Genomic DNA, 15,577 nt, shown 5'->3' with positions numbered 1-15,577 from the left:
GGGAAGGACTCAAGACAGGCAATAGAGTCTTGTTCAAATTAAGTTCCTTGTAATGAAAGGAGCAGTTCAAGACCATTCTATTTTTGCCATTGCGCTGGACCATGTGATGAAGTATTTACCATCTCCCTTTGCTCTTGGGAGGTAACATCCGGTTGCAGTTTGGCTACAACACCACAGCTTACCAGTTTTTCAATTTCTGCATTGTTTGCAGCACCCATTGCTTAGATGTTTCTCTATACTCTTATAGTTTGGCAATATTGCCTCTTGGGTTGCTTGGAAAAATGGCATATCCTTTCTCCTCAACAAGGGTTTGGCATACCGGTACAGTATCTAAAGGGCTTTCTGATCCTCCTTGGACATTGTTACCTCCTTTTCACTTTTTTATGGTAGAATGTCAACTTGCCACTGTTTTTCAACACGCCTCTGAAGCTCAACAGATAGGGGGCTGCAGGAGGCACAGTTGCAGCTCTAGCTGTGACTCAAGAGTCTTTGCTGTGTCTTGCAGTGTCCAACCCTTGCAGCTGTCCCCCCTAGTGATTCAAAGTGCACAGGTTCTGCAGGGTTTATAAGGTGCAGCTGCGAAACTTGGCTGAAGGTTTGTAGGCGTAAATACTCGAGAAGTCTGTAGATTGCTTGAGGAAAGTAGCTGGATATGAATGTTGAGCTAAATCAAAACGCTAAGTAGTGAAGGCATGAAATATTTGCTAGTTCTCATGGAAAGGTCCTCAGGAGTGCCTGTTAATCCTAGCTGCTAAGCTGAAGATGAAAGTAGCATGGTGCAGTCAGAGCCATCATGCAAGACAGCATAAGTGTCCAGTGTCATGTCTCCATGTTTCAGTAGGACTTTGATCACTTTAAGCAGAACACAGGAGAGGTCTGAAGGTTTGTCTAGTTGGAGGACTTCGGTGGCAGAGCTCACCAGGAAAGTACCTTCCTTCACACTCTTGATGTTGACCTCATGTAGGATCCCGAGATGTTTGACTTGATGTATGGTGCACACTTTCTTCAGGTTGCACTGTACTGCTAGATGTGATCTTTCACATCACCAGCAATGTTGGTTTGTCTTAACCCAGTCTATGATTTGAACCTTATCAAAGGATTTGAATGTTAGTCCTCTGTATTGCAGTATGGACAGTAGGCTTTCAGTGGGCCTTTCTTGCTCTGAGCAGACGATTTGCAGTTCAGTAGCTCAATAGACTGCTTTGCCAGCAGATTCTCTGTGCCATGGAGTATAGTGGCTGTGCGTGTTACTGGCTTTGACTCTTTCAGGTGCTGATTTCTGGATGGTCCTCTCTCTGTCCTTTTGCTATAAACTTACCAAGTATCTAAATGTTTCCATGTTTTCAGCTTCAACCAGTCACATGTGTCTCCAAAACTCAAACCTCATTTCAGCTGGCAGCTTACTAAGGAGTCATGACATGTGAGAACCGCAAATCAGTTTCACTTAACCATCCAGACCAAGGGTCTTCAGTATACCAACAAGAGCACAAATCTGCAGCACAAAATTCGCAAAAGTCCCCACATCCCCACGACGGATATCTGGTGCATCCATGACACTTGCAATCTTTCTGTGAGTTTAACTGGTGGGGCTGGAATAGAAGGAGTTTTACATTCTCTTTTGTGCAGTTATGTATGATGGCTGGTATGCAAGGGAGGAATGAGGTTTATACTTGTTTTGTTTTGTTCTTTTGTTTGTTTGTTTTGTTTTACTCTTTTGCTTCGAGCTCTATCTACATGAGCTGCATGCTAAATGATCTTTTGTTAAAAGGCTTGGCATAATAAGCATGTGCTTCAGCCAGTACCTTTTTGATTAGCCTCATCTCGTGCATTCTTTTTTTTTTTTTTTTTTTTTTTTTTTTTTTTGAAGTGACATCAGAAACAGCAGCATGTGACATCACGTGATGGCGGAGCTTCAGTTCATCCTTTGTCATCCTTTTTTTTTTTTTTTTTTTTTTTAATAGGACAGGGGGAAAGAATGAAAGAAAGAGGGGGAGAGGAAGAAAGAAAACCAAAGGGGAGAAGAGACGGTGAGAAGGGGGGGAAGAGAGAAAAAAAAACAAAAAACAAAAAAACTCCTGGGTCACCTGTATGGAGAGAAAGAAAAACAAAAAAAACAGGGGAGACAGCAAACAACAAAGAGCAACATAATAATAAAAAAAATAAAAAAAAAGCACCATCACAATAAACTAGCTAGTCATAGATATCAATAGTTACTAAATAATAAACGATATTGTGCAGCACGCAAGATAGACAGTGCACAGTGTGCTTTGAGGCAGCAACCAAGAAAGCTGTAGTCCGCATCTGTGAATACCCATGTGTACACCTGTGTGCATACCTGTGTGGATCAGCATGCTTGCATTCCAAAGGTTTCTCCATGTAATGATCTGCTAGAGAGTGTGGGGAGCCACAGCCCTGTCCTCTATGGTATCAAGCAGGTATGGAGGAGATCAAAACTCCAGACATCCAGAGGCCCCCAGAACACAAGAGACCAAGGAAGACCCACAGAGGGGCAGCCGCGCCACTGTTCCAGTAAGAGCTAAGGAGAGTCCCAGATGAGAGCTCATTCAGCAGCCGCGGAGCAGAAGCCAGGGGGAGTTGCAGTGACGCGCCCGTGAGCTCCGCCGGCAGCCAGCTGTGCCTGAGTGACCGAGCCCCAGGCCGAGAGGCCGGGGGCACCCCACCTCCAAAGTGGCCCGAGCGAGCCCCAATAAGCGGCCGCCAAGGAGTGAGCCGGTGTGTACCCGGACGCCCACCCCCAGATACATCTCGTGCATTCTTACTTTGTGGTAGATCTTTATTCTGTATTCATTGAGAGATTTGAATGCTAATCAAATAAATAAATTTAAAAAAAAAATACTGGAATGATTTATGATGGGTTTTTGTGCTGCTAAAGAATGGTGCTGGTCCCAGATGGTTGGTGGGTGCTTGAGTCTGATAATTGGGATGGACACTGGCAGCTAACTGCCCATACAGGCGAGACTTCTAACTCTACTGGATGATAGGTGGATGGATGAATGCTCACACTGTTGGGCATCACCTCAAATCTCTTGGAACCCTGACGGAGTAGGTACTAAAAAAGTACCAGGTATCAGGTACTATCACCTGGCTGGTGGCTGGTGTTTTTAGAGACACGGCTGCAGCCTTTCAGCTTGCAGCCGAACATACACACTACTAACAACAACACTCAAGACCCAATACAGCCTTTTAATACAGATGATCACTGATGCTACTCAGGTGTGTCCACCTTGCCGCAGCTGCACCACTGACCACACCCCGCCACATAAATATTAATGGAAGTGACTTGAGCCACATGCCTCTATGTCAAAGTTGCTAATGGTAACATTACGTCCAGCAGTTCATGCAGCAAGTCCTCCGGCAGGCCAGGCAGCAAATCCTCCGGCGGAGGTGGCAGGTGATTGGTTGCAGTTGGTGAGTGAAGATGCAAAGTGTTAAGGAGAAAATCCTGTATAAGCGGATGAAGGGAACTCAGTAGCCAGGGGAGACCGGAAACCAAGCAATACTTCTCCTCAGGATGATCCAGCCACTTTTGGGTCCATTGTTTGGTCACATTGTTCTGTCATGATACGGCTGTGTGGCAGGCAGGATGTAGACCCAAATGCAGGACTCGAACTCAAAGTGTTAACCAAAGGAGGCTGCTTTATTGCACTTGCAAAACACCATGAAAAAACACTTGCAAAAAACAAACCAAAACTCGAAACTAAATGCTAACAGAGCTAGGGAACTCGGAAGGAAAAACGCATACACATAGGAGTGGTGAGGGGACGACGTGACACTGATAGAGAGAAACCCAGGGCTAGGAGCACCGCTGGGAGTAATAAGACATAACATTCAAGGGAAAACAAAACTAGACACGCTGACATGAGACACGGGACCGTCAAAGTAAAATGAGATGAACACAAGAAACACAAAGGAAGCACAGAGAACACCTAAACACTGGAAAAAACAACAACAAACCTGAAAACTCTAAATATTAATAAACACAAAACATGAACATGGAGTCACCAGACTCCAGACCATGACACTTTGAGCTCTACTTTCTACTGTCCTCTACAGTCATTTCATCATTGTTCATTAGCACGTCTTTGAAATTACCAGGTTTTATATCATGACAGACATCACAATTTCGGCATCATTAAACTGTTCTTTGAGACCCTCTTCAATCTGGTGACAGATGCTGTTATAACTGATGTCTGATCCCTGGTGTCCAATCTGGTGACTATCGCCCTGTAGCCCTCACCTCAGTAGTGATGAAGTGTTTTGAACGCCTGGTCAGAGACTTCATCATTTCTTCACTACCAGACACACTGGACCCACTACAGTTCGCTTACCGTCCAAATCGTTCCACAGACGATGCCATCTCTCATCTCCTCCACACATCACTCACTCACTTGGACATTAGAAGGGGGAATTATGTTAAAATGCTCTTCATAGACTACAGCTCTGCATTTAACACCATAATTCCCTCCACACTCACCACCAAGCTGGAGCATCTGGGACTCAGCTCATCTATGTGTCAGTGGATCTCCAACTTCCTAACTGGCAGACCACAGGCAGTAAGGATGGGCGGACATGTCTCAGCCTCCACCACTCTCAGCACTGGAGCCCCCCAGGGGTGTGTTCTGAGCCCCCTGCTTTACTCTCTGTACACATATGACTGCGTGGCCACTACCAGCTCCACCACCATCATCAAGTTTGCTGACGACACCGTCGTGGTGGGCCTGATCTCTGATAACAACGAGACGGCCTACCTGAAGGAGATTAGGAATCTGGAGAACTGGTGCCAGAGGAACAACCTCCTTCTAAACGTCAGTAAGACAAAGGAGCTGATAGTGGACTTCAGCACTAAGCAGGAGAGGAACTACCAGACCCCCGTCATCAACGAGTGCCCAGTGGAGAGAGTGGACAGCTTCAAATACCTCGGAGTTCACATCACGCAGGACCTGTCATGGTCCTGTCACATCAACTCCGTGGTGAAAAAGGCCCGTCAGCGTCTCTACCACCTCAGACGCTTGAGAGACTTCCAACTGCCCTCCAAGGTGCCAGTGGCGTGTCTAGAAAATTTTTGTTGGGGGGGCCAGGTAGGGGCACAGATTTGGAGAAGGGTGGCAGATTTAATTGGCAGATAATGTTTTTTAAAAAAAAATTCTACCAACCCTTAACCATAATTCAATAATCCTATAAACCTAATAACCAAATGCACTTTTAACTCTTATTAGAATGAGATTTTAACCACTACGGTGCAAAGTTTTTAGATACTGCGTTGATAAAGTACAAGAGATACAATCAGTGCTTTGTCAGTGTTTACTCAGCATTCAAGGACAGCAATATTTGCATAGTATTTTTACTGACATATACTGCACATATGTTTTGGGCAAAAACATTTTTGAATATTAAAATACGAACATTTGTAGCAAACAATTGACAAATTAGCCATTCCAATGCAAAACTTTCTCTGCCTGTTAAAAAAAGAAGATAATCTTCTCACAAACTGGTGTTTGATTTTGAAACAGGAAAAAAGTGGAGAAACAACTGAAAAGACTAATATTTGAATAAAACCTGAAAGCAAGTAAATACTTTCTATGCTGCCTTATGGTAAACTTTGGTAATATTGATAAAGAACAACACTGGCTGATGATGAAATACATTCAGCTGGCATGGTGACACTGCCAGTATAACCTGCAGGGCTGGACTGGGACAGAAAATCGGGCATTTTGACTACAGACCGACCCACCAGGTATTAAAGCCATAAAGCCTTTGAATGAAAACAAACCCTGTTGTGACAGTGATGTACAGTCTTTTTGGTATATGTATGATTTCTATACATTTTACGTCAGATAAAAACTTTGGTTGTAAGATTTAGATAATTATTTAATAAAAGCTAGATATTTTAAATGAGAATAGGAAAGAAAAGTATTTCTTTGTGCCCCCTTTCCCTGTTAATGCCCTACCTGGCCCCCTGGCAAAACTTTGCTAGACCCGCCCCTGCACAGTTACCAGCTGTCAGCTACATAAAAAAGGATCCTGGTGGGTGGTCTTCACGTTTCCCTCTCACCAGATATCCAAACCGACATCATGACCAGCAGCTTTACAGCTGTGGCTCCAGCAAACATCAGCTGATACTAGAAATTAATATTAAATAAATTCTAACAACAGCCGATCAAGCTTAAACGTGCTGCTGTTGTTTAGCGCGACATCTGCTGGTTTCGTCTTTCTGGCGCAAAGTGGGCGATAAACAAACAAGAGAGAAAAGCCGATCAGCTGATCATCGATCAGTTTCATGATTGAAGTAGCAACAGGAGAGGGAGGATGAGAGAAGAGGCAGCTGTGCAGCGTAAAGACAGAATAAATCCAGCTTTGTGTCTTTTTCCATTCTAGCTGAAGTTCGGGACAAACTGCGTCTCTTCTCAGCTCAATACGAAACGTGTAATATTTTCTCTGATTGAGGGACCATTCCATTTTTTTAAGGAGCCGTTGGCAACTCTACTAACTAACCTTATGAATAAAATAAAGTTCACTATCAGTAACATCATAGCAACCGAACAGCTGTATAAAAACTCCAAGCTGGCTAGAACGCAGTATGAGTTATTGCAACTGACAGTAAAAAGTCAGCACAACGAAAATAAACTCCACCTAAACTTAGTTCATATCTGACCCAGATAGACTGCAGGTCATAACTTCTTACCTGAAGTTCAGTTCACCTGACACTCGGACTGGCGGCTGCCTCGGGGCTCTCCTCCTGCCTCCCCTTCCCTCATCCACCTGCTGCCTCTGTGGAAGCCCCGCCATAGCCACCACCAAACAACGGAGTTATTTCTACACATCGACCTGCATCTGGCCAATCCACCACCTCTCATTGTTCATGCCGTTACAAAAAAAATAAAAAATAAGTCAAATAAGCCCGATGGCCAGTCCAGCTATGTTAACCTGCAACCAAATCTGCAGCTCCATACAGCAATGTTACGACTTAGATTACATCTTATAACTCATAACTCTTATGTTAGCTCCCCTCTGTAGCATACTGTCTGAAATATTCCACGGCTGCAATAATTCTTTAAGTGTTATTTTTTCCTTGGTATTCTAATTTCGCCGAAGTTTACTAAACTCAACAAACTTAATATTACTTACCGGGACATTTATTCTGTCCTCATTTTCTTTCACCGAAAAATTGTTTCCTGCAGTGACGTCTTTCGTGCTTGGCTCTCCTACCTTTGCTAACGTGATGCACATAGCGCAGAAGCCGATGCTGCATTCACTTACACTCGGATATCTGAGCGTCACCGTGAAAACATAATCGGACATTTGATATTTGATTGAATTTTATTGTTTTGCCTTTGGGGTGGCACCTGGGGTGGCCAGTCTGGTTGGGGGGGTGGCCTGTGCCCCCCCAGGCCACCCCGCTGGACACGCCATTGACCATAGCCAAAGAAAGCTCGTTTATGACCAGCATCATGTAAATAAGCGCTCTGTAGAACCATCGCTCCATCCTCCAATCCAGCAGGTGGCGTCAGCGTGCCCGCAGGGTGAACGTCAGCCACAAACGAAGCCGAAGAAAACGTTAGCGTCATTTCCTGGTTGCTGTGCGACAAGCAACTGTAAAACTCGAAGCTCTGAACGCGGTCCTCTGTCATATAAATCTGCGAGTGGTCTCTGCGTGAGGCGAGCGGCTTTTCCCGGTGAGTGAGAGATTGAGCGTGAGGTCCGGAGCGCGCACAATGAATAAAAAGGGCTCTGAGAAAACACGCCATGTGGTAGCCTGGCTTAACAAAGCGGAGTGGGATCAGGTTCGGGACTACCTTTACTCGATGGACTCCTCTCTGCAGAGGTTTGCGTTAGAGAGGATATCGGCTTGGAGGGCCAGGTGCGCTGATAGTTTTCCCGTGGCCGTGGACTGCACAGCAGACCTCGTGCGCTGCCAGGTGCGGGACCGGTCCGGACAGCTTACCGGAGATGACTTGACCCTGATGTACGGGACGGCCCTGGTAAGATTTGTTAATCTTATCACGGATCGCCAGCAGGGGAGAAAGGCCCAGCCGCTGAGGCAACTGGCTGGAAACTTGAACATCCCCGAGTGGGTGGTGGATCTGAGGCACGAAATCATGCGTGGGACTCTTCCTTCTTTGAAATGGTGCCGAAAGGGATGTAAGGTGGCCCTGGAGTGGCTCCAGCAGGAGTTTTGGTCCAGACAGCTGGGAGGAGGCCCCGATGAGCAGCTCGTTGCCAGGCAGAAAGAAGTGGATGCCTGCAGAAACGCTCGGGAGCTGCTGATCTCTTTTCAGAAGGACCAGTACCAAGCTTTTGATGATGGGTCTCCTGAAGACAAGGGGAAGAGCTTGTGGCAGGCCCCCTTAGCAGACATGAGTTCGTTGCTGGGTGAGATCAAGCAGTTTGCACTGGGGTCCAGGGAGCTGTTGATTGATGTGCTGCTGGAAGACGGTTTTCTTGTTCCTACCATGGAGCAGCTGGAAGCATTAGGCTGTGCAACATCTGACAGTGCCAGTCCCACTGAGCCCAGAGTCCCACAAACCTTCCTGCGCTTTTGGCTGCCCCTGCTAAAGATGCTTAACTCTTCGTCTTTCATTCACCTCTTCCTGGAGAAGCTCTTTGTGGAACTGAAGCTGCTCAGCAAAGAGCCCAACGGTCACAGGTGTTTCTATATTTCTGCATGGATTTCAGAAGTCTTCCTCTGCAACAACAACAAATTTGAATATCATTTTGAGACAAGGTTGCAGAAGAAAGCCAGAATGAAGGACAGGATTTTCATCGACCGCATCAAGCTGAGGTGGCAGCAGCTTCTCTCTGCATGTCTGGATGCCCCCTGCATCAGCACACCTCACCTGATCCAGCTAGTCCTGGATGACATGGAGCATCCCCCCCCTCAGGAAACCAGAGAGAAGCTGTTCCAGCTCTGCTCCATCTACACACAGACAGAGCGCTCAGAGGCCAGCACACCTCTGCAGCAGCAGCAGCCCATATATACTGTGAGTATGCTGCTGGACCAGATGCAACACTCCTCACCGATGGACTCGGAGAGAAGTGAGGACCGCAAATGGGCAGACGTGCAGGCTGAAAGAGCACTTGCCCTCAGACACGTAGCAGCATCCCCGGGGCCTCGGCTCCAGCCCGGCCAGCTGAGGGCCTCCTCTGGAGCAACAGCGAGCTCAACAAACTGAAATGTGGACTGAAGCTTTTTTAAGTTACTTGTGTTATTTTTGTTACTTGTGTTATTTTTTGTTTTATGTTAAATGGTAAATGTTTTATGTTAAGCACAAGATTGTTGTTGTTGTTGTCATTCCAGCCTCCGCTGACTCTTGTTGTGCTAGAAGCAGTTTTGAAGCAAAAATACAATATTCAGAAGACAAAATGTTGTGGGAGCTTTAACCATGAGCACAGTGCAGGTTCAGCAGTTGTGATTGTTTCTGTCCAGTCGAGCTCGTTAACTAAACATGTTGGCAGAAGCAGAAATAAAACTTTCAGAAGACAAAATGTTCTGATTTAAAGAAGGACCAAAGGAAGGAAAGCATAGGTTTTGATTAAGTCTGATAAACTAGAATTATAAGGTATTGTTACATTAAAAGGAGCAAAATGAAATAAAAAGGCTATATCAAAAACAGGTTATAACATAGGAAATGTGAGGTTTTAAAATGAAGTTAGTGTCAGCGTTTTAAGAGAGTGGTAAAATGATGAGTAACGTTGAAGAATATATATAAATACAAGTCTATAAGTCAAGAACATAATTAGGATAAGGCTTTTGATTAAAGAGTCCCAACTATGATAAGTTAGGGAGATGCAGGAAAAGGTGTTTTGTTTCCTTTGCAGAAGATCTCGGCGACCACAGGGGGTGAGGATCCTGGAGGCCCGAGGCCGGATGGACCACAAGAGAGGGTCAGAGCGAGGACACAATGTATTGCGACCTCTGGTGTACCAGAGGTCGAGAGAGGGAGTGTGGAGCAGGGAAATTATTTTACTGCTATTGTTAAATAATCGTCATTGTCACCATTGCATTAATAATATAATCTGCAGCATTGATATTGCATTCAGAGGTTTAAACAGTGTGTGTCTTTCAGAAAGACTAAGTTGCAGAAAGTTTGCATTAATGAAAGCAGAGTCTAAGTTATTCTGAGGAGCAGGTTAGACGAGGCTATTTGATGAGCCTCTGGTCTGGTGGAAGGTCAGAAGTGCAACGGGTGAGATGAGAGAGCATTTGAGGACGACATATACACACACACACTTAGTTAGAGAGAATCATTTATAGGTGAGAGGTTAGTTATGTTTACTCGCAACTGTGAAAGAGGAACAGTTTCTTGTTGTCTCGGCAAGAAAGAGGAAATACCTGGTGTGAATACGTATGAATGGACGGTGACTGGACGGACGAACTGAACTAAGGTTGGACCAACTGGACACTGAGGTAAAGACTGGACTAAGGCTAAGCACATGACTGATGACTGTTCTGTTTTAAGTTCATTTTCATGACATAGATTGGATCATGAGTGGGGAAAACTGAGCATTTTTAGTTTTGTACATTATTTTGACACATGAAATGTGTCAAAATAAAGGGGGGATTTAAGGTTTAAGTTGAAATGGGTTTAGGATCATTTTAGGACTTTTGGGGTGTTTGATGATTTAGATATGGTAAAACTGAGGCAGACATTGTTATTTTCATGTTTAAGTTGAAGGATTAAAATGAACTGAATCCTGGTTAGAAGATAAACTCTTTACACACATAAAGAGCATTTAGATTAAGTAAAGTTAATATAAAGGATAGAGCCCAGAACATGATATCTTGAACCAACTTTGAATAATTAAGGGAACATTAGATGAACACAGTAGATTAGTGAGGTGTACCAGAGAGAGGCTTTTTGTTTTCTATCCTTTACAGGAGAACATTCCAGTAACACAGCGACCACAGGGGTGGCAAGAATCTCCAGTTTCGCAAACAGGTCACATCTGGATTACACGCTGTGGACAGGGCGACCCCGGAGGCAAAGGTGGTGTGGCTGAAGGTGCTCAAACGCAAGTGGAAGGAGCCACGCTGGACTGGTCCATACGAGGTCGTTGCCAGGACAACTACAGCAGTCCAACTGAAAGGGAAGGGCGACACCTGGTATCACTGGTCGCAGTGTGCACCAGCACATGAGAGCTTGGTTGAGGAAGAGGCTTCAACCAACACAGGTGTCAACAAACAGAGGCAGAATAAACCCTCTCACCTGTGCAACAGGCCATTCAGTAGTCCACCTGGAAGGCTGAAGAAAGAAGAGCAGCAGCGGAGAAGGTCGTCACGCCATCAGAAAGGGGCAGTGATAAGTTAAAGGCTCCACAAAGAGGGGAGTTTCAGTCCAGAATCTAAAATCTATATAACAAGTCTAGAATACAAAGTTTATATAACATGATGCAAACAACCGAATCAGAGACACGTAATGGGAAGAAACGTATTAAAATGTTCCTTACAACTACATGTGTATTATATGCGATAATAGTAACCATGGCTCTGTTGTCTTTTGTCTGTATTTTGCAAGGCACTCCGGACCCCTTGTCTGAACACGGAGGCCAGTCCAGCCCAGCAGTTCCTGAGACTGTAGGTCCTAAAACAGGATCGCTAGAAAGAAAAAAGCGCGAGGGGTCAGGTAAAGGTGATGAATGTCTCAGCAGAAATAATGGCATAGAGTTGAACTATGTTAAAGGGTCTACCAGCTCATTCATGTTAGATTTGTGTGACGTCATTAAATGTACAGGAGCCAGTAGTAGATGGAAAGTGTCAGACAACAGTGGGACCATTTATGCCAAAACAAGATAACTATGCATGTTTTAAGTTCTCTACTGATAATGAAAAGTACAAGGTGGGAGAGATCGATCCAACTTGGTGTGCCGTCACACTTCAGGGACGAACCACCAACAATGTAAGCGGCCCTAGCACGGTAATTGGAACCTGGGCAGGAAGTGGGCTCTATTATTATCGTGGGGAAAATACTCTGTTGGTTCATGTTCCTATAGGAAGCGTAGGGACATGTGCGATGGTGCGATTAGGAGCTCCACTCATGCTGATTGGGAATCAGGTAAAGGCTATTCCACAACGCAACACACGTACTCTAGCCGCCAGACGTCTGAGACATGTTTTGGTCAAAAGAGGGACCCAAGGTACACATGCTTATGATCCTCGCCTGAACTCGCCTAGGGGAGTTCCAGACGAATATAAGCTGGTGAATCCGATAGCTGCAGGATTTGAGAGTATATTCCTTTGGGTAACACCTAATAAGAATGTTGACCGCATTAACTATGTTCATTACAATCTGCTGAGACTTTCTAACCTAACCAGGGACGCCATGATGGGGTTCGCAGAACAATTGGGTCCAAGTTCTCTGATGGGAGTTCAAAATAGGATGGCGCTTGACATGTTATTGGCAGAGAGGGGAGGTGTGTGCTCGATGTTTGGAGATATGTGCTGCACGTATATCCCCAATAATACTGCCCCAGGTGGCTCAGTAACCCGAGCTCTGCAGGGCCTGAAAACTTTGTCTAAAACCATGCATGAGCACTCAGGGGCCTGTTCTTCGTACCGCGCTAAGTGAGTTAGCTGGATGAGATTGTTGACGATTTCGCGTGATCCTGGATCGTTCGGTTCCCCGAAGCCCATCCGGGACTTGCTGTCATAGCAACAGAGCCGTAAGCGTAAACCTGCTGGGGAGCAGGCTTACTTTATGTAAACAGGATTAGATCGCGGCCACGCAGGTATGTCCGCGTCATTCATACGAAAGCAACAGCGATATTCCACCACTGTTTCACCATAAATAAATAACATCAATGTAACTAAAGATAATGCAGCACTTGATCCTTTTATTGATTTCACACAGATACATACAGGTCATTCCCTAAAAAAGGGAAATGTACTATTAACATTCTATTACATGTATGTGATTATTACAGATGTAATTCATATTTCAGAGTAGTAATTGTAAATTACTTCGTGTAATCAAGATGAGAGACCACGGCTATAAAAGCGAAGGTGGATTTGGGAAGTCTGTCGCAGTCATATCCTGTCCGTTTACGCGAGCAACCCATTGCGGAAGGTGCAAGATTGATAAGGAGAGTCCTCAGAATTCAGCGTATATTGCGGGACAGACAGGATCCTTTAGCTCAGCGCGACAGTGTGCTCATAGAGAGATATCGATTTTCCCGTGAGGGTATTATTCACTTAACCAACTTGTTGACGAGGGGGTGCAGGACCACCACCTGTCTTTTTTTTTGCTCTGCCCTTTTCTTGGTTGCTGTTATGAACAAACAGAGTATTCCAGGGTCTCTTTCCAAGAGACGACAAGCAATATAAGTGATAAATATTACCATTCTGTAGAATATTCTTATATTTCACTTTTACTTGTTCCCATGTTCTAGTGGGTCCTGTTGTGGCTCTAATGTGAAAGGGGATATAATATAACATATTATAATATAATATAATGTAATATAATATTGGATAATATGGTGTGATATGATAAATCTACCCTACCGCCTACTGGTGTTGGCCAGAGGGGCCGATGGCGCAATATGGCAGCCTGGCTTCTGTCAGTCTGCCCCAGGGCAGCTGTGGCTACAACCGTAGCTGCCTCCACCAGTGTGTGAATGTGAGAGTGAATGAATAGTGGCATTGTAAAGCGCTTTGGGTGCCTTGAAAAGCGCTATATAAATCCACTCCATTATTATTGTTATTATTGAATTACTTACGAGTTTGATTTGTCAGCAACTTTCTGCCAGCCCTCTCTCCTTGCTTTTGCAGCCTTTGCAGTGTTCCCTTGCGTTTTAATTAAACTCTGAAACTCCTGAAATCCCTCACTCAAGAGTTCTTGCTCTGCTGCCGAAAAATACCGAGCGCGCTCCTTCGACATTTTCGCCGACCAATCAAAGGGTTGCCGATCAATGTTTCTACTATCGATGCGTAGCCCCTGTTGGGCCACCCAGTGATCTCACATTACTTCATCCAGCTATACTAATCGTCAACAACAGGTGTGTTCGGGGAACCGGAATAGCGAGCTCAGAGTTAGCGCGATGATTTGGTCTTGGATGTTTCATTTGATCTTGGATGTAGTAAGCGACGTACGAAGCACAGGGCCCAGGTATTGAAAACCCGCTGGCATCCTGGATGACATCTGTGGATGACATCTTATTACCTTAAAAGGCAAGTAATGAAGAAAGGAGAAGTTATATGTCAGTTTATAGTTATTAAAAGTATATGTGATGTACCCTTGTTTGCACGAATTGAACTTTTGTCCATCTGTCACCCTGTATTTTTGAACTGTATTGACGTAGGTGTGATATGTTATCCTATAAAACCAGAACCCAGTGTATTTTTGTCAGAGCAACCCATTCTGTATGCTGACGGTTGGTTGTTCTCCTGTGATAATAAAACTCATCGTTTGATTGCACTTTTCCGGAGCCTCCGTTGTTTTTTGTCTGGTCTGAAGTTGATCGATTTCGCAACAGTATGCACAAATATGACCCAAGATGGGACTCGCCAACCTGGATTGACTCAATAGGAGTTCCCAGGGGAGTTCCAGATGAGTATAAGTTAGTTAATCAGATAGCGGCCGGCTTTGAAAGTGTGTTTCTATGGATAACTCCGAATAAAAATGTCGATCGCATTAACTATGTCCATTATAATGTGTTGAGACTCTCTAATCTCACTAGGGACGCGGTAGAAGGCCTTGCGGAACAATTAGGCCCGACGTCGTTAATGGGAATCCAGAATCGAATGGCCCTGGACATGTTGTTGGCTGAGAAAGGTGGTGTCTGTGCCATGTTTGGGGACATGTGTTGCACGTTCATACCCAACAATACTGCACCAGACGGTACGGTTACTAGGGCGCTTGAGAGTCTGAAAATGTTATCTAAAACCATGCATGAGCAATCAGGTGTGAACACTGGACCGGGAGACTGGTTCACGTCTGTCTTTGGGCAATGGAAGAGTGTTGTTATGTCTGCCATGTTTTCTTTTGTTGTTTTTCTTGTCATATTGATGATTGGATGTTGTCTCATCCCTCTGGTCCGGCGGCTTTTAGTAAAGATGCTGGAGAGAGCCCTGAGCTCAGGCTCAGCAGGTTCAGCTGCGCCGGAGTCCATGATGCCTTTGAGGGAGATTGTAGGCTGGACGGAGGAGTGAGACAAATCCTGGTGTAAGTTGGGCTCGCAAGCGAGCCCAAGAGGAGGAGTTGTCAAGAAAAACATGTAATTTCACTGCCATTATTTCATTATTATTTCATTAGTCTGCATCACTTAGTATCAGTTGATCATCACCATTATCATGTATCATTTATCATTTAGTAAATCTGCTTAATCTTGTATTCCAGAGCACGCAGAATAAGACACATTCCTCTGTAATATTCTATTATGCAAAAACCACCAGCATCTCTGTGGCTCCAGGCGGCCCAAAGTAAAGTCAGATGAGGACAGCGACCTTTTGTTGGCCTGGACAGACAATCTCACAAACTGCACACTCGGACACACAATTGTTTAGACCAGATGTTTTCCCTCATCCATATCTGGGAACATAAAGCCTGAGAAAGTGTTAGGTTTC

At 44.8% G+C, this 15,577-nt stretch overlaps 2 protein-coding genes and 1 long non-coding RNA gene across 7 annotated transcripts in view; 2 read left to right on the top strand and 1 right to left on the bottom strand.

The window, feature by feature from the left end:
* The window catches only part of LOC309718875, a 236,129-nt gene that overhangs the window by 65,936 nt on the left and 154,616 nt on the right, over positions 1 to 15,577 (top strand). The gene's annotated exons all lie outside the window — the stretch shown is intronic.
* On the top strand, positions 7,539 to 11,605 carry LOC309718867 (ribosomal biogenesis protein LAS1L-like). Its single transcript, XM_082554476.1, has one exon. It carries the CDS (start codon positions 7,734 to 7,736, stop codon positions 9,189 to 9,191), a length of 1,458 nt encoding a protein of 485 aa, XP_082410602.1. The 5' UTR covers positions 7,539 to 7,733; the 3' UTR covers positions 9,192 to 11,605.
* The window catches only part of LOC309718865 (ribosomal biogenesis protein LAS1L-like), a 76,853-nt gene continuing 74,105 nt past the window's right edge, over positions 12,830 to 15,577 (bottom strand). Inside the window, exon 2 of the mRNA XM_082554474.1 lies at positions 12,830 to 13,993. The gene's annotated coding sequence lies outside the window, so the exon portion shown is untranslated. The remainder of the gene's footprint in view (positions 13,994 to 15,577) is intronic.

This window comes from Aulonocara stuartgranti, assembly GCF_965226115.1.
Source record: "Aulonocara stuartgranti genome assembly, chromosome: 12".
NCBI lineage: Eukaryota > Metazoa > Chordata > Actinopteri > Cichliformes > Cichlidae > Aulonocara > Aulonocara stuartgranti.
This window is presented reverse-complemented; position numbering and strand designations above follow the sequence as displayed.